This window comes from Micromys minutus, assembly GCF_963924665.1.
Source record: "Micromys minutus genome assembly, chromosome: 1".
In the NCBI taxonomy this organism is placed as follows: Eukaryota; Metazoa; Chordata; class Mammalia; order Rodentia; family Muridae; genus Micromys; species Micromys minutus.
The window spans coordinates 259,602,889-259,624,517 of NC_137969.1; the positions used below are offsets into that span (position 1 = coordinate 259,602,889).

General features: G+C 41.6%; 1 protein-coding gene across 1 annotated transcript in view; it reads right to left on the bottom strand.

Moving 5' to 3' along the window:
* The window catches only part of DNAH11 (dynein axonemal heavy chain 11), a gene marked incomplete at both ends in the record, with an annotated part of 271,279 nt that overhangs the window by 172,449 nt on the left and 77,201 nt on the right, over positions 1-21,629 (bottom strand). The window contains 2 exons of the mRNA XM_080921133.1: positions 8,909-9,142; positions 12,697-12,846. Coding sequence (XP_080777259.1) covers positions 8,909-9,142; positions 12,697-12,846 — 384 coding nt within the window. The remainder of the gene's footprint in view (positions 1-8,908; positions 9,143-12,696; positions 12,847-21,629) is intronic.

The window sequence follows — 21,629 nt, forward strand, 5'->3', positions numbered from 1 at the left end:
AGAAAACAATTGTAAAGGTCTGTAAAGATCTTTACTGAAAACTTAAACATAGAGTGTATGTATGTAACCAGTGTGCGTGTGTGTGTGTGTGTGTGTGTGTGTGTGTGTGTGTGTGTGTGTGCATATGCTGGATAGAAAAGAGGTATTTGATGCTAGATATTTCCTTATTTGGAAATCCACAGAGCTAGGTGTTACACCATTGGCAGAATTTGTCTAACCTGTTTACATAAGGTAACATACCTTATACCTCTAGACCTAAGCATGTTTACGACAGTAACATACCTTATGCCTCTAGACCTAAGCACATTTATAATTCCTAGTGTTTCTCATGCACTTAGTTGTCTAAGCCTCCAGGTAACCTGTGATTTCTACATTATTGACTCATTTCTCACAGAAGTTCAGTCAAAGGCAAGATGATGAAGATAGCGCCTCCCCAGAGTTATGTGCACAGCACTGTGTGTTGCACTCACAGTCCCTTGAGATTAAGATTTCCCCAGTAATATCCTCTCAGAAGTAATGAGATTCTGTAACCATAACAACAGTCATAAAATGTCTAGAATTTGGGAAGTGGCTCCAGGTAGCAATTACAGAATGGTCACACTGTAATTACATCCATGTTTATGGGTGGATGACATAGAAAATAGCCTATGGAAGCTTTTTAAAATAACACATCTTCTCATAAATGCATGCTTATTCTTGCCCCTGCCTCAGGAGTGCTGTCTGGCTTTCTACCGGGTCAAGGACAGTTGCCCCAAGTAGCTGTTTTCATACTGTGTCCTGGCTCTAAGACCGTGAGAATGGAGACTATTTGGCAGTAGGAAATAGTCTAAGTGCAGAAGCCATGCTGCCTGCAAAGGAGAGTGCTTGCTCACGCCCTTCCTTTCCTCTGCTCCAGCCACACTGCACTCCTCTGTGTTCCCTGTCATGGCCGCTTCAAAGACACAGCTGTGCCTCCGTATACCAAGGCTCATCTTCCCTGAGACTTCTTGTGGTTGTTTACCTTCTCAGGTTGGCTTTCTCCACTATATTGTCTTCTCGGCCTTTCCTGGCAAACACTGCATAGAATCCCATTTTATAGAACGTAATAGAACTGGATTGGCGGCCGTCTGTCAGCTCTTGGTGCTTCCTTTCTTTCCTCTTCATTAGCCATGAGCTCTAAGGGCTCCAGGCCCACATGAGTCTCACTTTGTATTGTGCTCCCCCACATATCACACTGACCAATACAAAGATGGGCTCAGAAAACAAGAGCTGTAGGAAGGAAAGAACTGAGAACGTGAATACACAATGCACCAGAACTTCCCAGTCCACTCACTCATAAAAGAGGACACATAAAAGAGTCCATTCACAAGCCCAAATGCCAAGAAGGAAAGCAGGTTCATAAACAGTAATCCCACAGCACACAGAAATAGGGCCTTGACTAATACAGGGATCGGAAAGGCATTTTGGAGAAAAGAACATTTGTACTAAGACCTAAAGGATGAAGATTTATGTACTAGTGAAGTTAGAGGTTGGCCACCTAGAAAGGCTATGTTCATGCCACAGGAAGCAATAATGAAGTCATAGCTGCTAAAGTTATCTACACAAGACATGACATCTCTATTACAATAAAGAACTCACAGCTGCTACAGTTATCTACACAAGACATGATATCACCATTGCAATAATGAAATCATAGCTGCTACAGTTACCTACACAAGACATGACACCACCATTGCAATAATGAAATCATAGCTGCTACAGTTACCTACACAAGACATGACACCACCATTGCAATAATGAAATCATAGCTGCTACAGTTACCTACACAAGACATGACATCACCATTGCAATAATGAAGTCATAGCAGTTACCAATACAGGGTTAAGTCTGTTAACATCTGGCATGGATGGGTATTTATCTTAAGGACCCACCTCATCTGAGGAACTACTGGCAGTGGATAGATGCTGGAGGTAGGAGGAGGGTATCATTTTGATTTGAGGGAGTGACCTCATGCCCACACTACAGTGGATGGCTACAAGCACGAATGGGAAGTCTGGACATGAGGTTTGGGAGGAGACATGTTGAGAAAATTGGAGAATTTGGTGGGCAATGGGGGAGATATTGTATCTCATTGTATATATATATATAAATTCTCAAAAACAAAACATTTAAATAACCATTGGCAAATTATGATGAAAAACAAAGATAGAATTCATTACTAAATGTTAACAGAGACAATTTTTATAAGGGTAGTACAATACAACCAACTAAAGTTAATAATACAAGAATAAAAGAATGAATTAACAGTTAAATTTTTCTACAGGATTGTGGGTGTTGCTCACTCTAGAAGGCATGCTTAGCACATTATAAGGACCCAAGCTGAATCTTTAACATAAAGATATAAAATTCACAGTAATAAATCAGAAGATAAATCAAATGGTCATCTCTGAGGATCAGAAAAGTTTCAATGCCTTTTTAAGATAAGAAATTCCATACCTGTAGTCATGGGAAAATTTTTTCTGTACCTGGTAAAGAGATTTCTCTTTTGTGGGGCTGTTTTGGCTCCTCTGAATGGAAACATTCTCTCACAACAGGAAAACAAACACCTTTAGGCTCAATAAGAAGTTAACAAAATACAAGATTAATCAAGCCCAGGAAGTTATAAGATCCACACAGTCTCCCTCTGGTTACATGATGTCTTAGTCGGGATTTCTATTCCTGCACAAAACATCATAACCAAGAAGCAAGTTGTGGAGAAAAGGGTTTATTCAGCTTACACTTCCACATTGCTGTTCATCACCAGAGGAAGTCAGTACTGGCACCCAAGCAGGTCAGGAAGCAGAAGCTGATGAAGAAGCCCTGGAGGGATGTCACTTACTGGCTTGCTTCCCATGGTTTGGTCAGCCTGCTTTCTTATAGAACCCAGGTCTACCAGCCCAGGGATGGCACCACCCACAATGGGCTGGGCCCTCCTCCCTTGATCACTAGTTGAGAAAATGCCTTACAGTTGGAACTCATGGAGGCATTTCCTCAACTGAGACTCCTTTCTCTGTGATAACTCCAGCTTGTGTCAGGTTGACACAAAACCAGCCAGCACATATGAGAAGCTAATACTGGCAAGGAAGAGGAGACTCTGGTGACGGTACCTATTAGAAGGACAGGAGTTTGAGAGTTGTCACTCACCCTGAGGTGAGACAGCTGCTTGAGAGTCACCCATGCTCTTAAAAGTACCCTCATGTACCTGGTAACCCCCATCGGCTCACCAAGCTAGAACTGGCTAAACTGTTTTTACATGGGGTGACTAAGCATTTGTTTCCCTTTATCCAGAAAGAGCTACATAACAAAGGATGTCTTCAAAACAAATTAGTTCAGACTTAATAGAGACACATGAAAGAGCTTTTAGCTGAATTGTTCATAAATCAAGGAAGTCTAGGTACTTCAGCACTATACTAATGGTTCTAGCCAATGCAATTAGCTCAAGAAAAGAGAAGAGAAGAGAAGATATGAAATTGTCATTGCTTAAGTTGGACGTGTTCATATACACAGCAGACCCTGTATAGTTATAGTTCACAAACTACAAAGTACTACATGTAGAGCAAAGCTTGTAAACTCCTAAGATGCAAAGTAAATATTTTTTTTCATCCAATGCGGTTCTATGGTTAGTCAAAAACACTGAAGGTGAAGTTAAAAAATATATTAGTGTATAATATAGAGTTGAAATATCACAAATAACATAAATGTAGTAAGAAATGCATGACTACTATACAATAAGCTGCAAAGACACTGCAGAGAGGAAACAGAGATCATCTAACTGGGTGGGGAGGTGATGTGTTCCTCTGTTATAAGAACTGTTATCCTAAATTTTCTACTTACCATGGTTAGTCTAGTAAAAAATTAATTAGGATAAAATATTCCTCTAAGAATAAACACAGAGGCAATAATATATTTTAAAACTTTATAATAGTGTAAACAATTTTGAAGGGAAAACAAAAGAGATATGAAATTTGACTTCAAGGCTGATTATAATGTTACAGTAATTAAGACTGTGGTTTGTCATAGAAACAGAAAAATAAAAACAAGATAGAAAATCTCTCTCTCTCTCTCTCTCTCTCTCTCTCTCTCTCTCTCTCTCTCTCTCTCTTACACACACACACACACACACAGAGAGAGAGAGAGAGAGAGAGAGACAGAGACAGAGACATAGAGAGACAGACACAGACACAGAAAGCATGAGAGAGCAAACTGACTTTTTCTTTAGGTCAAGGTGGGAATCTAATTCAAGCAAAGATGAATGGGCCATAGTTCTAAACAAGACCGCGAGAACCATCATGCATCTTGAGAGATAAATACTTTGATGACTTAGGTGAACAAGAATTTATCTATGACACAAAGGTGTACTAGCCACAAGAGGAAAATGTGGTACGTTGTTAAAAAATCCCAAGATTCTATTCATAACAACACCCATTAACACATGCAATTTGTGGGGCTAACAGCATAACTGGTAGCAGAGAAAGTGTGTAATTCATTCATTTTCCAACAAAGGATTTATATCCCCAATAAATAAGAACTCTTGGAGTTACCAGGCAAAGGGCATGCCACCCAAATGCTTAAAATACTTAGTGACACCACAACCTAAGACAGAATACTAATAAACACGAACCCATTGTTCAACGTCTTCAGACATTAGAGAAATTCAGGTTCAAGGTGCACTGAGGTTTTATCAATAGTCCTGCAACAGCTGCAGCTATGGGGAATAACAAGATGGAAAGGAGGAAGTGGGGGAAGCAGCTAGAACCCCTAAGCATCATGGATGGTCGTGCAACAGTAAGGACCTCCAGTTTTAAAACCAAGCTCTTTTAAAGTTCAGAAGTTCATTCTTTAAAAGCTTCTGCCATTATTATAAGAGTAATTCTAATTGAAAATTAACCACAGCAGGTGGTTATATCCACAGTGTGTGTGACATGCGGTGTGGTGTGTATGTGATGTGCATGTGTGCTAAGTACACACACAGGCAGCAGGAGAAGATATCAACTATTCTGTTCTCTATTCCCTACCTTATTCTCTTGAAACAGGGTCTCTTTTGGAGCTACACTAGCAGCCAGTGAGCCCCAGTGACCCTCTTGCCTCTGCCCTACAACTCTGTGGCTTAAGGCAGATGTGACCATGATCCGCTTCTCTGTGCTCTTGACTTCAGGCCCTGGTGCATTGTAGCAGCATTATTTCCCACTGAGTGAATCATCTCTGCAGTCCTGGTTACACCCACTTTTAAAAGATCACCCGATCAGCTGTAGCAGAGATGCCCACACTTCTCATGACCTAAACCACAGCATTAGCGGCGTGCAAGCGCTCGCTTCTCCAATTCCTGTTAGTTTCAGTTATAGAACTGGATACTGTTGAAGGCATCCATGTGACTAGGAAAAACAAGAGAGATCCTGTCTTAACATGCTGAAAGGACAGAACCAACTCCCCCAAGTTGTCCTCTGATCTTTACATGTGCTCTCTCAGTCCACACTCCCCCTCTACATATAGATAAGTATATCTGTATAAACAACAAGTAACAAACATATAGATATGTGCATATTCCTCATATATCTCATATATACCTCATACAGGTCTGTGTGTCTGTATATGCAACAAGTCTTGAAAAAAATGGAAACCCTTACAAAACCGTTAAAAGAGAAGAAAACTGATGACATTAGCTGGCTAAGTGATGCTGCAGGAATCTTTTGAAACAGCTGGCCTTATTGAGATGAGAGGAAGAAGACACTTCCTGGTATCTGCACTGAGGGATAGATTTGTACTGTCTTCCACAGAGAAAGAAGACACTTCCTGGTATCTGCACTGAGGGATAGACTTGTACTGTCTTCCAGGGAGGAAGAAGACACTTCCTGGTATCTGCATTGAGGGATAGATTTGTACTGTCTTCCAGGGAGGAAGAAGACACTTCCTGGTATCTGCATTGAGGAATAGATTTGTACTGTCTTCCAGGGAGGAAGAAGACACTTCCTGGTATCTGCACTGAGGGATAGATTTGTACTGTCTTCCAGGGAGGAAGAAGACACTTCCTGGTATCTGCACTGAGGGTTAGATTTGTATTGTCTTCCAGGGAGGAAGAAGACACTTCCTGGTATCTGCATTGAGGGTTAGATTTGTACTGTCTTCCAGGGAGGAAGAAGACACTTCCTGGTATCTGCACTGAAGAACAGATTTGTACTGTCTTTCAGGGGATTTGACCTTAACATTTACTTCCACCAATCTATCCTGAAGAAAACCTGTGCAGCATAAATACACAAGGCTAATTACTGCCTTGTTAGTGATGAGCTTGAAAGAGAGGAAGAGGGGAGGAGAGAGAAGGGGAAAGGGGAGGACAGGGGAGGAGAAAGGAGGAAAGGAGAGGGAGAGGGAGATGAATACTACCCTAAGGACACAAAGCTATGCTTCCAGGGAAGAGTAGAAACACATATTTCCATGGCTAACAAACATGGCAGCTTCAAGGAGGATCTGGTAGAGACTTCAACATCTGCAGGCTGGGGTTTCAGCTGCCACATGGGAACAGAAATATCACATTTAGATTATGAATCTTCTGCTCTCTGTGCAAGGTCAGGGGTAGGAACTGAGTGGCAAGGATCTTCAGTGTTTTGCATTCAAACAGAGGGCTCTAGGCAACCTCTACATTCTAGCTCTAAAGAACCTCGTGAAAGCCTGAGGCACCTGGGGCTTTGGGAAGAAAAAAAAGTCCTATATAATAAATTGTCTCAAATCATGCCTGCCAAGGTAACCAGGAAATATATCCTGAGTTATTAACAACAGATCCAAACCAGAATCCACAGCTTTTGACCAAAAAAAGTAGGAAAACACACAACACATGAATGGACAGATGTGCATACACACACAGACACAAAGAGATTCACATAAAGTATCTGCCCACCTCAGGGTAGAGAGACAGTGCAGACAAAACAAGTCCAGATAGCAACCTGAAGAAATGAGCCTTCAGGCAAATGGCAGTACAGTGGCTCAACGGTTTTGGCCAGCAATGATCTAAGTAAACGTATTAATTATCTCTGAAATAAGACATGGCAGTAAAGCCTAGAAATCACAAGGCTGGATGGTGTAAGAGCTATTTTAAAGAACTGTTTCAGGGGTTGATATCTCAGATGTTTAAGTACTTGCTGCCCCTCAGAGTCCACATGAGACAGCCAGGTCTGTAGCTCATGGCACCTGCTTGCAATTTCAGCATGTGGGAGAGAGAGAGGTGGAACCCTACATCTCACTGGTCAGCCAGTGTTGCAGAATCTGTGAGCTATGTGCTGGTAAGAGACGCTGTCTCCAAGACAAACCAAGTGATAACATTACACCAAGGTACAATGTGCCTGAGAAACGATGTCTGAGGTTTATCTCTGGCCTCTATGCACATAGGATTAGATACACATATGTACCTGCATATACAAACATGAAGACACATGCACGAGAAAATTTGGGGAAAACATAAGAACAATGAAAATAAACTGCCAAGTAAGAATAGCGAAGGGCTGAAAGGGGATCTTTGGACATTCTTAGTGGTAACATAAAAGCTAGTATAACAGCTCCTCAACAAGCCAGCGACAGAGCTCCCATGTGATCCAGCAATCCAACCACTGGCTATGTATACAAAAGACTAAAGTCTATGGGTCAAAAGAAACATCTGCACTCCCGTGTTCACCGAAGTGTTACCATAACAACTAAGATACGCTATAATTTACATGTCTGTCAGTGGATGGATAAAGAAATGACAGCATGTACAGTGGGGAACTGGAGCAGATTCTGCCATTTGAAACAGCAGTGATAAACCTAGAGACGTTTTGTTAAGTGGCATAAAGTAGGCACATCTCACATCAACATCTTATTTGCATATGGAATATTAAAAGGAGGAACTCGCTGATGGCGTGTAGAGTAGCAGCTTCGAGAAGCAAGGTGGATCAGGGAAGCGAAGGGTGCCCAACCTTCAGTGAGAAAACCCAGTCAAGAACACACACCACAGTACGTATTAAAAAACCGCTAAGACAGATTCTACGTGTTCCAAGCACAAAAAGTAGTTGTTATACCAGATGGTTCGATTTGACAATTCTACCCGTGCACACGTGCACCAAAGAAGTTGTCAGCCATAAAGCATATGAATTCTTATCATTAAAGCAGGTAAAAATTTTAATATTTTATAAGTAGCAGGCCAAAGCTACTTATAAAATATGTGGATGGTTATATGTGTTCCTACCAACGAAGGTAATATGATTCCAAGTGAATAGCTTCAAACATCTATTTACACATACATACACAGACAGACAGACAGACAGATGACAGGCAGAAGGAAACTTTTGGATGACTACATGCCAAATGCTATCAATGATTTTCATGAGAATCTTCTCTATTTCTCTTCCTGGATGTTTCTTTTTCATCTTCAACAATAGGCAAATGATTAAATCAGGTTAAAAATAGTAAATCTGATATAAACACATATCCACAGAATGTCATTTACTATTTCAAGAAATAAATATTCAGAGAATCAAGAAACGGCAAGTGGGAGGGCAGGAGGGAGACTCATGTGGAAATGCAGAGATCTGCATGGCAGCTCCAGGACCAACCCACAGTAGCTGGAAGTTGAAAGAATATCATTTTAATGTATTTTTAAATGTCCTCACTTTATATTTATTAAGACATAAATATCAACAGGTTGATCAGTACCCTGGGAGAGATTGGCAATGTCTCTAATCTGCATTGTCCAACTTTGAATCTACCAAATTGAAAACAACCTCCCGTTTTCCTCAGATTAGAAAAACAAGTATCCATTTGTCTCCGAAAGCTAATGGAAAATGATAAGTAAATGAAGCTTCCTGTTCAATCCCCTTTAATTGTCAAATTTGAGATTTAAAAAAGAAAAGGAAAGAAAAGAAAATACCTGTTTTTTATGGAAATCCTTTAGGGCTGTTTCATAGCCCTCTTCTAGCCGACTGAAGGCAATTCCTACATCTGTGGTCCACCATATTTGTGAGCCAGTTAGGGCCACCTGAGCTGGGAAATCAAAAATCCACAACTCTCTAGGTTTCTCCTCATAGGCTGTGATGGCTTCTGTGATGGCCAGGCGCACTGTTTCCTTCATGGTCTGTTCAAGTTGCAGAAGCCAGCTTTCCACCTTGGAAGAAAAATTGAAATGTGATGATTCAGGCTGAACAGCAGAAGAGCTTCTCTCTGCTCCATCTAGCCTGAAGCCCGTGCCGCAGGACCACAGTAGACTATCTGTAACCCAACCAGAAAACATACAGGGAAATCTTAAAGGGTCCCTCAACTAACTGATGGAATGTTTCTCTACTCCGCCTTTCACCTTCCCAAACTACAGCTGATTTCTTTGCCTCTATGTGGATGGCAGACTTCCTAAACAGGGGACATTGTCATCCTTTCTTCAGCTTTGAAGATAAGAGGGTTCTAGACAAAAACCCCTCTACTGAGTGTTTGAGAAGTCAGACACCACAGCCTCCTGCTGGGGTATGACTTGGGGCCTATAGCTTTGGGGTCACAATTTTAAAAATTGTGTCTTCTGACAATGTTTTATTCTCCTGAAAGTCCCCCTTTGAAAATCTTCCCAGTACTAAGTCTTAAGCCAAAGTGTTTTCAGTAAATATCTTAATTATATTCCCATTGGTTCCAGTCTTCACACTTGTCAGAAATTAGACAGCATGGTGGTTTTAGAGACAAGACAACTGCTGACTGGTGAAAATTAATCTTTTTTAAAACATCACTTCCAGCTCACTTTGTTCCCATAAATATATTCTAGCCAGTTTTCCATGTTGTTCAAATGTGCTTCCTTAGATTGATCCACACATCTGTTCCTAGTTGGGCATTTAACTACAAGGCTATATTCATATAGAATTGAGCCTAGCAGTAAAATGGCTGTAATGAATATATTCCAACAGCCATGGGAGATGATTAAGACATTCCAACTGATTTCTTTCCCTGGATCCCAGAGGATGGCAGCAACATTCTAACCTTTTAGGAACTGGAAAGAAATGATGTACCTTCTTCTTGAGGAGACATTTCCTTGGCCATGGTCTACTACATAGATTGATGTTAAGGTGATATATGATTGGACAGTGGAGAAGTAGGCAGGGGAAAAAGTAGGAAAATGGAAGAGGAGCAGAGATTGGGGGAGAAATAAAGATAGAGCTCGAGAAGGGTGACCTGGACCCAGGTGAACTTAATTGGCACCAAGTAAATATGAATATTTTAAGGGATTTTATATTAATATAGAAGGGCAGTTTGTATCTTTGTTCATTAGTTGTAATCTTATTGTGTAGAGGGTCTGTACATTGAGAATTTAACATATAAACCTACCACAAAAAGCAACTAGACTACGGAGTAATGTTTGTGTTGGGCTATAGTGGGAAGAAAATGCAGGGGTGTTAATATCTACCCGGAACAGAAGAACCAGGGCAGACAGAGTGAACCCCTTGGGAAGGGAATTGCGAGGAGAGAGCAGCTTGGACCAAGAGACAAGAGTCTGTGCATTTGGCTCCATACTAAAGCAGTGCCCATGGAGTGAGACCGTGAGGGCCGATAAAGAGATAAGACATCCATATGTTAATATTTACTACAACAGGCTTCCCTTGCTTAAAGCTGGGCCTTATTAACACAAGCAAGTTCATGGTCCTTTGAGCCCCTAGCCAATGGGGTCCAGTATTTCTGAGTTTAAAATGAAGTGCAGAGTCAGAGTCAGGCCGCAAGCACCCTCATAGGCCAGTCATTGTTTGAGCATCTCCTTTAAACTCTGGAATGTATGTCCTCAGAAGATCTGTCTGTCCTGAGGAGCTCCATTAGGAAAGACTACAGGGAACCCGACACACTACTCCATGTTTGGACAACTATGCCAACAGCATCAACTTAATGGTATGATTTCATAACTGAGTTCTGACTATTTGCCAGGTGTTATCCTTTTTCTGCCCAGCATACAATAAGACTGACCCACATCTGATTAATACTAATCATTATATATATATGCCCATCTCTTTGGTGAGACCAGGGCCATGGATTCTTCATTTCTGGTCTCTAAGAGCCCAATCTGATAAACAAATGAATAAATAAATAAATTTAAAACAGACCAAATTTGGAAGAAGTGATCATAAAGGTGTGGAGAAAGTATAAAAATACAAAGTGGTAAAATGTTTTTTTAAATATATAACAAAGGTAGAAAACGAATGGTATCTAGGCTCACATTTTCCAGCATACGCTGCTTATGTAGAAAAAGTGAGAGCCCTAGGAAACCTTCCAATACCAAGAGTTCCTGCTAGTGACAAGCACATCCATCAGTCGGACTGTCCCCCTCTGGGCACAATGCCAGTTGATGAACAGTCTGCCGGCAGGCAGCACACAGCAACACACTTTTGTCAAGATAGTTTATGGTGACTTGTTCTAATCACTATAATAATATCCTAAAAAGCCCAAGAGATCAAAAATATTTTTTAATCACAGTGTCCCGCCATCTGCCTCCCCTTCATTTGGCAGAGTTTTCTGGTGCAATATTAAAAAGTAACAGAGAGGAGTGCAGAGAACCCTGGTGAGCAACGGCTCTTCTACAGAGAGCACTTCAAGAAAGCCATTGCCCAGGCCTGAGAGGGTCTCACATGGAGACCACACTCAAGGGTACTCTGTGAATTAGACTTAGTTAACCGTGCTTCATCAGAAAGAGTGCATGTCCCACCTGGTTAGTTCTTATCAACTTTATACAGGATAGAGACATTTGAGAAAAAAAAAAAAAAAAAAAAAAAAAGAACCTCAGTTGAGAAAATTCTCTCACCAGGTTGGCCTGTGGGTACACATATGGGGGCATTTTCATTATTAATTATTGATGTGGAAAAGGCCCAGTTCACTGTGGTTAGTACCAACCCTGGGCAAGTGGTCCTGAGTTAGGTCCGAAAGTACTGTGAGCAAGCCATTAAGAACGAGTCTATAAGCAGTGTTGCTCCATGGCTTCTGCTTCAGTTCCTGCCTCCAGGTTCCTTACCTGACTTCCTCCATGCTTGAGTCTGACCTCAGAGTCGTAAGATGACATAATCCATTTCCTTCCCAAGTTGCTTTAGGTTGTGGCCATTGGCACGGCAACAGAAATCTTAACTAAGACAACTTCTAACTTACCAAGCTGTGCTCTAAGCTGTCCTACAGCAAACGACTCCTCCTTGGAGGTAACTGGTAAGTGTGTTTTTAGGGATTTGCCCATGAGGGTAGAGAATGTGCTTAGTTACAGCACAGTAACTGAGTGACACCATCTTGGTAGAGCGTACTAACACAGAAGCCATTCACAGTGTTCATACCTGAATGCCCAGCCACAAACCCTCTTCCATTCCCTTCCCTCAGCTTCTGAGGGATGGATAAAGCCAGTTACTGGGCTGCATGTGCTTATGATCCCAAGACCTATTCAGACACTCAGTGGCAATCCCTTCTGTCTAGCTGAACTCCAAATACTGTTGACCCCTGCCGGATGCTAAAACTAAATGAGAGAAGCCGGACAGAGGCCAGAAGCTCCTTGTCACACTGGAAATTGCAAACAGCAATCTTCCTAGTACAGAACCAAATAGAGCCTGTTTTTTTTTTTTTTTTTTTTACAGGAACTAAACTGTCTTGGTAGCCCAATTCAGCCTTGAGGAGCTGCCCAAAAATTACCCCCTTTGCATAGAAAGTTTCAAAATCAAATCTTACATGGCCAATGCATTCACATCCGGCCTGGAATGAGACATACTCCTTTTCTTTGCTGAACATTCCAACTGCTTTGTGTGTGGATGCTTCTGGATGATCTTTGAACTGCAAATCCGCGATGCTGTCAAAGAGTTTGACTAGGTGGCGTGTTACCTAAGGCCAGAATGTTAATAAAAAGGTGAGTGTTTCTTATTGTACAAAAATCATGGTAATTGAGAAACAAAACATATGAAGTTACTAACTTTTATCATAAATTTCCAGAATTGTCTCAAAATTAAGGTCACTAGTAAAATACAAGTACCTGAAATGACCCTGATGGAGAGAATGTCAGGTTTTTGGTCCCACTATGATAGCTAGCCTGGTGAGTGCTCCCTATGCCTGGTGAGTGCTCACCATGCCTGGTGAGGGCTCCCCATGCCTGGTGAGTGCTCACTATGCCTGGTGAGGGCTCCCTATGTCTGGTGAGTGCTCCCTATGCCTGGTGAGTGCTCACTATGCCTGGTGAGTGCTCCCTATGCCTGGTGAGTGCTCACTATGCCTGGTGAGTGCTCCCTATGCCTGGTGAGTGCTCACTATGCCTGGTGAGTGTCTCACTGACCTGTCTTGATGTACCACAACTGGAGGTATTTATTTTAACAGAGCTTTATGTTCAAACTTCTAAAATTCAGATTTATGTTTTTGGTCTAAAGTACAAGAACATTGGTAAAATATCTAAAATAAACATAAAAATCCAAGAGATCTTATGGTTTTGGGGCCTACTGACATCATTTATTCCGTGGAATACTATGGTTCTCACACAACCTCGGTACATCAAGAGGCCAAATGCTGTTTCCCTATTTTGATTTATTAGGTAAGTTTTCCAAGTCAGCATTGCTGAGACTGAATGGCAGCAAGACTTTGGGTTCGCAGGTCCAGGGCTTGTTAATAAAAACCACAGCCCGTGCCCTCGTTTCTCAGAGCCTGCCTTCTCCAAAGAAAACCGACATGATGCACTGAACGTGATGCATCTTATTGAAAATTGACAAATTGAAGTTAAAATGAAAGACAAATACCACCAGACCTCTTGTCTGGAAAGGTCAGTCTGAAGAAAAATACATAACTGCTCTTCGAACACAGGTCCTCAACTGGCCATACCCTCCTCCCACTGGCCCCTGCCTTGGAACAATGCCCAGCATTGCCGTGAAGGACTAAAGAAGAAAGCAGCTTTTCGGTAGCTGGGCTCATACTCAGACATCAGCCAAAGCACTCATCTCTTTTGGAGAAGACTGAGTCATGGCCAGAGATAGGCCCAGAGGAAGCATCAATGATAGAAACTCAACTCGTCAGCAAATTAAACTGAATCATCAAGAAGCCATTGATAGGCCCTGCAGAGAGCCACTGAACAGACAGTTGTGTGCCAGTCCCCTCTCCACGGTTCCCAGTATCCCACAGTAGAAACAGCCACTCAAGTGGATGAAGAAGCGAATTGTATGAGGTAGATACCGTCCCGTACTGTTCAGCCATGTGGAAGAATGAAGTGTGTGTGTACGGTAACAAAGGCTGTAGGCTGGCACATACTCTTGTCCTAGAGCTGAGGAAGTGAAAACTGAAAAACTGAGTTCCAGTCCAGCCTGGAATATCTGGCGAGACCCTGTTTCAGAACGACCGTAGGGTGTAGCTCAGTGGAGAACAGTTGTCTACTACACAAAGGTCCTGGATTCAATATCTAACTCATTGGGGGGACAATGTGAATGAACCTTAAGAACACTGAGTTTAGTGACAGCAGCAGCCAGTCATCCAATCCCATCAACCACAAAAGCATCCTCACAAAATACCAAGAATGTGCATCTACAGCCATAGACCGCAGACCAGTGGTTTCTGGTGGTGCTGGGGGAAAGACATAGGCAAGCAACGTAATGTTTGTGGAAGTGTACTGAGGGTGACCAAAATGTCTTGGGAACAAAAGAAAGGTGGCCTGGTAGATGTACAACACTAGAAATGTGCAAATGGCACTAAACCGTGTACTTTAAGACAGCTGATTTTTCTGTTAGAAAATGTTTCATCAGCAGAAAACAAAGGCTACCATCAGCAGAAGCTAGTCCGAAGCTGGGCAGCATTTCCCGGCTCACAGGTCTCGCTGCTGTCACGTGTGTTCCTCAGCCTATACTTTAGCTGGACTTGGTTTGGAACAGCAGCCGCCTGAGCTGTCGGCATGACAGGCCCAGCAGTATCAGTAAGTTTCCTTTGGGGCAACTTAGTCTTTTAAAGTCTTCAATCTTCACATATTGCTGCATTTGCAGTTTCAGCATTAAGGAAATAGCATGGGGGCATCTTCAAGTCTTAAACAGATGGGTTTCTGAGGGTCCTCCTTACTTTCGCTATAGGGAGGGGGTAGGCGGATCACTACCTGAACTATCATATTCACCTCCATCTCTGCACATTACCCAAAGGGCATTTATACACAGAACATCCCTGCAATAATCTAACCATTCACTCTCCCCACTGAGGTGGCCAGGAAGCACACAGATGTCAAACAGCTTCTACGGGGTAATGGGCCTAGATAATACTCAATTGAAAATCCGCAGGATAAATGAGACCTCAGCCATTGAGCACCCTCGCACATTATTGCTTTGCTCAGAAAATTATTTCACAACAACTTCTGGCCTTATAGCTGCTCTGGCAGTTGCCAGAAAATGTAAATCTCTTAACTCCCAATCCTCGTGACCTGTATCTGGTGTTGTTGAAATCAGATGTTTCCTTCTTACTGAAATTTTCTAAGAGGACATTTTTAGGGCAAATATTTTCTGATGAAGTATCTTTGTGTTTAACATGAAATTAGATTTTTCTTCCTCCTGGTTAACTGATTGGGAAAAGGATTCTGTTTTACAACTAAAAGCATACATTAAAATAACACTTTCAGACTGTTATTAAAGAAACTAAATCTTTGTCATGCTCTAGACTCATTTCTAAAAGATTATTAGCAAAAACTGAAGAACGTTCCTTCATGTTACTTGGGTGTTGTGCTGACTAATCCACACAAAAGGTCCCAGCTTGGCACAGTAGTGTGTGTTTATTAAATATGGTCATGTGACCCGAAAGAACACCAACCATCTTAATAAGAAACAGGAAAACTTACGACAGTACAAAGACCTTTTAAAAGTTTTGGTAAAGAAGGGCCAAGGACACCTCAAGAAATCCTATAGAATCAACTAACCTGGGCCTATAGGAGCTCACAGAGACTGAACCACCAACCAGAGAGCATGCGTGGGACTGACCTAGCCCCTCTGTATATACGTAACAGCTGTGTAGCTTGGTCCTTATGTGGAACTCCCGACAGCAGGAGCAAGGGCTGTCTCTGACTCTGTTGCCTGCTTTTGGGACCCTTTCCTCCTACTGGGCTGCCTTGCTTAGCCTCAATAGGAGAGGATACATCTAGTTTTACTGCAACTTGATATAGCAGGACTGAGTGATGTTCATGGGATATCTGAAGAGAAATGTAGAAGTAGATGAGGTATTGGGGTCGGGGCTGAAAGGAGAGGAGGGAGGTAAAATTGCAGTGGGGATATAGAGTTAATTAATTGATCAATTAATTAATAGAGAAAATGGCAAAACATTAAAATCTTTACCATGGGTTGTAACTGTTTAAGGAACTAGAGAAAGCAGCAAAGCTATCTGGTCTAGTGTAGTTCAAAATAGCAAAGTATTGAAGCAAGTAGGTTGACTTAGGGGGCATTGAACAGTGGTGATCTCTTCTGGCTTATGCAGTAGAAGTAGCAGCTCTTCATGTCTTGGCAAAGAACTCCTTTTGAGTTTGGGTCAACTACTGACATGTTGTTCTTGGAGCTCTCAGTGGTATGAGCCCTTTTATGTTTCTTAGGTAGGGCATCTGGCTTGCTTCGTGTTGTTTCTTGGTTTCCTTTGTTTTGTTTGGGATTTTGTTTTATTGCCTTGCTGGTGTCACTAACTCTGGACCACATCATCCCTTTTGTTCCAGCCATGGCTATCAGGGTCATGTCAGGAAGCTTGTTCTACATAAGCTGCATGTCTGCCTGTGTGTGCAGGCTCTCTAAGGGTAAGAAGTCATCCTCTGGTTGCCTGTCTTTCCTAACTCCAAGTGTGCTCGACTTGATATCTACTTCTAACATTATCCCCAGATGGCGCAGGCTCTACAGTCTCTGCGTATTCTCCTTTCCATCAACCCCTATCTGTCACTTATTGTTGTATAATTCATGTGGAATATCCCAGGGACACAGAGGTCACACAACATATCCTAGGGACACTGAGGTCACACAACAATACCCTAGGGACACTGAGGTCACACAACAATACCCTAGGGACACTGAGGTCACACAACAATACCCTAGGGACACTGAGGTCACACAACAATACCCTAGGGACACTGAGGTCACACAACAATACCCTAGGGACACAGAGGTCACACAACAATACCCTAGGGACACTGAGGTCACACAACAATACCCTAGGGACACTGAGGTCACATAACACTATCCTAGAGACACTGAGGTCACACAACAATACCCTAGGGACACTGAGGTCACACAACAATACCCTAGGGACACTGAGGTCACACAACTATATCCCAGGGACACTGAGGTCACACAACACTATCTTGGCAACAGATGAACAGTGGCTTATTGCTGACATCATTTGAAAGATATGATCTAACTCTTGCCAATAATGTTGTACATCTGTGATTTCTGTGGGCCAAAGAGCCAGCAGTTAAGGCTTTACTCCATTGTTCCCGACCAGTACAGTGTAACGTCTCAAATGTGAATCATGTTGTCAGGGAAATGGGTTAGGCTATTGGTCCTTGGTAACTGAAATCTGAATGGCTGGAACCACTTACAAAATATAAGGACTTATATTTATTTTATAATTTATAATGCAAACTAATAACAGAGCCTATGACTTCCACCTGCTGTTGACCTAGAAAATAAAGGGGGTGAAAGATGAAATTGGTCATTTCTAATTCCCTTCTCAAACTTCACCATTGTTTTTTTTATTTCTGCTATCTAACTTATCCTTCAGTGTTCTTGAAGTTGGCACTACTTGCTAAAACAAAACATACACAGACAGAGCCGCAACACAGCAGGCTAGCAAGCACCTAGGAGTCCACCAGAGTGTTCATTAACTCATTCATGAGGATATCCACTACCATGTGAAAACTTAAATGCAGGCAGTTCTGCCTTTCGAAGCTATTAATCTCTAGAATAAGACTGAATGTGAGTCCATCCTGTTATTATCACATGCATAAATATTTATGCCAATCTGTCAAAACAGTAGACAATCATTCCTGCTTTAGAATAGAACTTATTATTGGTTGAGATACAACATCATTGGGAGTCTAAATCTATTTTAGAGGGTTTGGTTATAACACATTCACATTTACTTGAAGTAGCCATTATACGCCATGTTGTAGCATAGTAGCTGTTTTATTAAATATATAGGGCAGATATATAAACCAGTACATTCATTCAGAAAGAGCACCGAAGACTACATTTTAAGAACAGTACGTCTTGGGCTTTTTTTCTGTATTTTTTGCCATGTATATATTGCATAATTTTACATAAGGTAATCTAATATATATTTACAAAAACTAAAATTCATAGAGAGGAAAATGAGGTAAACCATAATTCAGTTGGGAGAACTTTTACACAGAAGATACAATTCTTGCAGATATCCACACTATTGCGAAGTAGAAGAACAGACTAGGAGGCTTGTGAGTGCATAGCCCTAATGTGATATATATGTACATATATATTTCTATAGCATCTGCTTCCTGATGGATGGCTAATACGCCTGTCTTATCTGGTTCTGTGCAGTTAGCATTTCAGTCTTCAGACTTTATAATTACACCTGGCACCATCTTCCTTTTGCTTAAAACAGTTCCTTTAACATGTCTCAAAACACCAGTTTGCTGGTGGGTTTCCGCATCTGAAGAAAACCTCTTCCCTTTCCCTAAATCTTCAAAATATCCTTTCTCTAAGAGAGAACTTCAGCTTGACAGACTTGCCGTACTTTAATGCCAAGGCTCTGATGTCTGATAACTTCCGTTCTTCCCAGTGTGACGTCAGCTGTCATCTGCTTATTTGCTCTTTTGTGTGTCTTGGGGCTTTGTGAGTTGTAGTTAGGTAGTTGGGGTTATTTCTTCTTGGTTGTAAACAATCTGAGAAGCCTTTGTTGTTTTAGTTTTCTTCGTATTTTCCCTCTCTCCCTCTCACACTCTCCCTTTGACACTCTCTTTCTCCCTCCTCTTCTCTCTATGCCCCTCATTCTCCTCCCTTTTCCCTCCTCTTTTGATTTTTGTGGCAAGATATCACTCTATAGTCAAGACTTCCCTGGAACTCACTTTATATCTCAGGCTAATCTTGAGTTTACGGTAGTCCCCCTGCTTCAACTCCTGGGTGTTGGGATTATAATCAAGTGTTACTACGTCTCATAAATTCAAACTTTCTACCAATCTGGAAATTTTTGGCTGTATTTTTGGAAACATTCCCCTCCCTCCTCCTTCTCCCTATGTTAGAACAGTAAAGTAGATACGAAACTGTCTTAGAATGTCTGCAATTCTGCTTGCCGTTTGTATTCGTGGGACACAGATGTAACGATGGCTACTCTTTGTCACCAGTTCTAACATCTGGGATACTTTGAGGTCAGTTTTCATTTACTTACTTCTCTTTTCTATTATGGACTGAATAATCTTGGCTTCTTTATACTCAAAGTAGCCTTTAGTGAAATGCCAGGAATGATAAATATAATATTCTCGTCTGTGCTGGTTTAAATGTGCTTGGCCCTGGGAGTGGCACTATTAGGAGGTGTGGCCTTCTTGGAGTAGGTGTAGCTTTGTTGGAGGAGGTGTCTCACTGAGGAGCTGGGCTTAGAGACCCTCCTCCTATCTGCCTGGAGACAGTCTCATGGCGTCTGTTCACAGTAGTAGAACCCTAAGTAAGACATCCATCACCTATACACTCTTCAGTGACATCCACAATTCAGTAAAATCGCTTAGAAACTCTTGACCTTGAAGATTTAGCTACGAAAAATTGTTTGGCAGGATGAGAAAAGTGTGTAACCCAGAGCTAATTATTCCTCACAACCAAGCAAGATCTTCCCTGTGCTCTACCAATAAACCTGCAGGGTGTCTGCCCTCAGTCATGGAAACAGGCACTATACAGACTGTGAGAATATTGGTGCTTTTGCCTCTAATTCTCTCAGCTGGGTCATTCCCTCACACACATTCACTGATCAAAACCTCCCCCACTCACAGGAGCCTCTGAAGGTCTTAGAGGTCACCTTCTCTTGCCTCTAGGTGTCCTGTTCTAAACACTGGAACCCAAGGCAGCCATCACGGGACTTAACTTGCCTGCTCCTTGCAAATCACAGTTTCTACTCTCTACCATCCAGGATTAATAAAGCTATCTTTTGTCAAAGTTGTTAGTTCTAGGTAGGAGACTAAATCTGTCTCCCATTATGTTATCATGTCCAGAATCAGGACCATGCGTGTCCCACTGTGGGTTTTGCTGCTTTTCTTGGATGATTTGGTTGTTTATTTCTGCCAGCCACTAGGAAAGACCTATGCATGAACCTCCTGGGTGAATATTCTGCTCATCTGTATACTAGAGTGCCACCAACCTTGCCTCCTTCACATGATTTATACATGCACACTCATGCGCACAGACACACACACACACATACACACACACACACACACACACACACACACACACACACTTCTCTATATGTCTTTTAACACATTGCAACATCATTTCCCACTTTGTGTTTTGCATTATTAATCTCAATAGTAGGTCCTTATTTATTTTAAGGTTAACACAATCAAATCTCAACATATTCACTATTATTATATGTCCACTTTGAAATAATTTTGCAAATTCAAAGCCATAAAGATATCTTCCCCCACATCTTTAACTCCATTCCTTTGCCTTACCCTTCCATGGCAATCTATAGTCAAGTGGAGCTGAGTTTTAGAAAAGATATGTATATAGTTTCTTTCCCAACCCCCTACTGTCCTGAACTCCAGCAAATTTATACTCAATTGACCTTAGAGCCATTTCTTGCTTTTTGACAGTCTGGATAATGTCCTTCCTGGTGGGCCTGCATTAGGTATTTTTGCTGTATTTTTTTTTATTCCATTTCTTTGAGACTAAGGAGGATGGTAACCATCTTGACACATCTATGAATCACTTCACATCTCAAGAGAAAGAGCTACGCCCAATGCCAGGCAAAGCTCTCTGTGTCTCTCCTCCCCTCCTATCTTTGTCCCTGAAACCAGATTCTCTCCAGTATCCTTTAGACAATGCCCTTCGCTGCAGTTAAACAGATTCAGTCCAGTGTTTTATCCAGCTTTTCCTTTTCCTAGAAGGAAAGTACGTTTCTGAAGCCCTACCCATTGATCTTAGCTAATACCGAGTAGCCTTAGTAAGCAATGGCAAAACAAGGATAGGCTACAACTCCTTGCTAGCAAAACCTTCTAACATTAAAAGGGCATTTGCTTCACTCTCACATTATAACTCTGATATTATTGTATAGTATACAAATTGGCTATGGATGGAATTCCAGTGATGGAGTTACCTTAGTAGAGAGAGTTCTAAGAGGCAGCACATAGTTTACAGAAGGAAAAAGATACATTGTAACATAAACCATGTTTAAGTATTTAGCTATTGATAGGATACTAAAAGATTATTTCCATTGGCAATAGAATATATTTATTTGAAAGTTAGATACCTTTTTTGTTAAACACATACCTAAAAGTTTAATCCTCTGTATGTCAGGCTGTCTTGAGATAAAGGCATCCATTACAAAAGGATACAGTCTCAAGGGGCCCCACTGGGTAGTATCTACCACACCCACACTTCCATGAGAAGTTCTTTGTCCTTGTTGAACAAGACTGACAACAAACAACTGCCTTCTGTGCGTTTGCATCT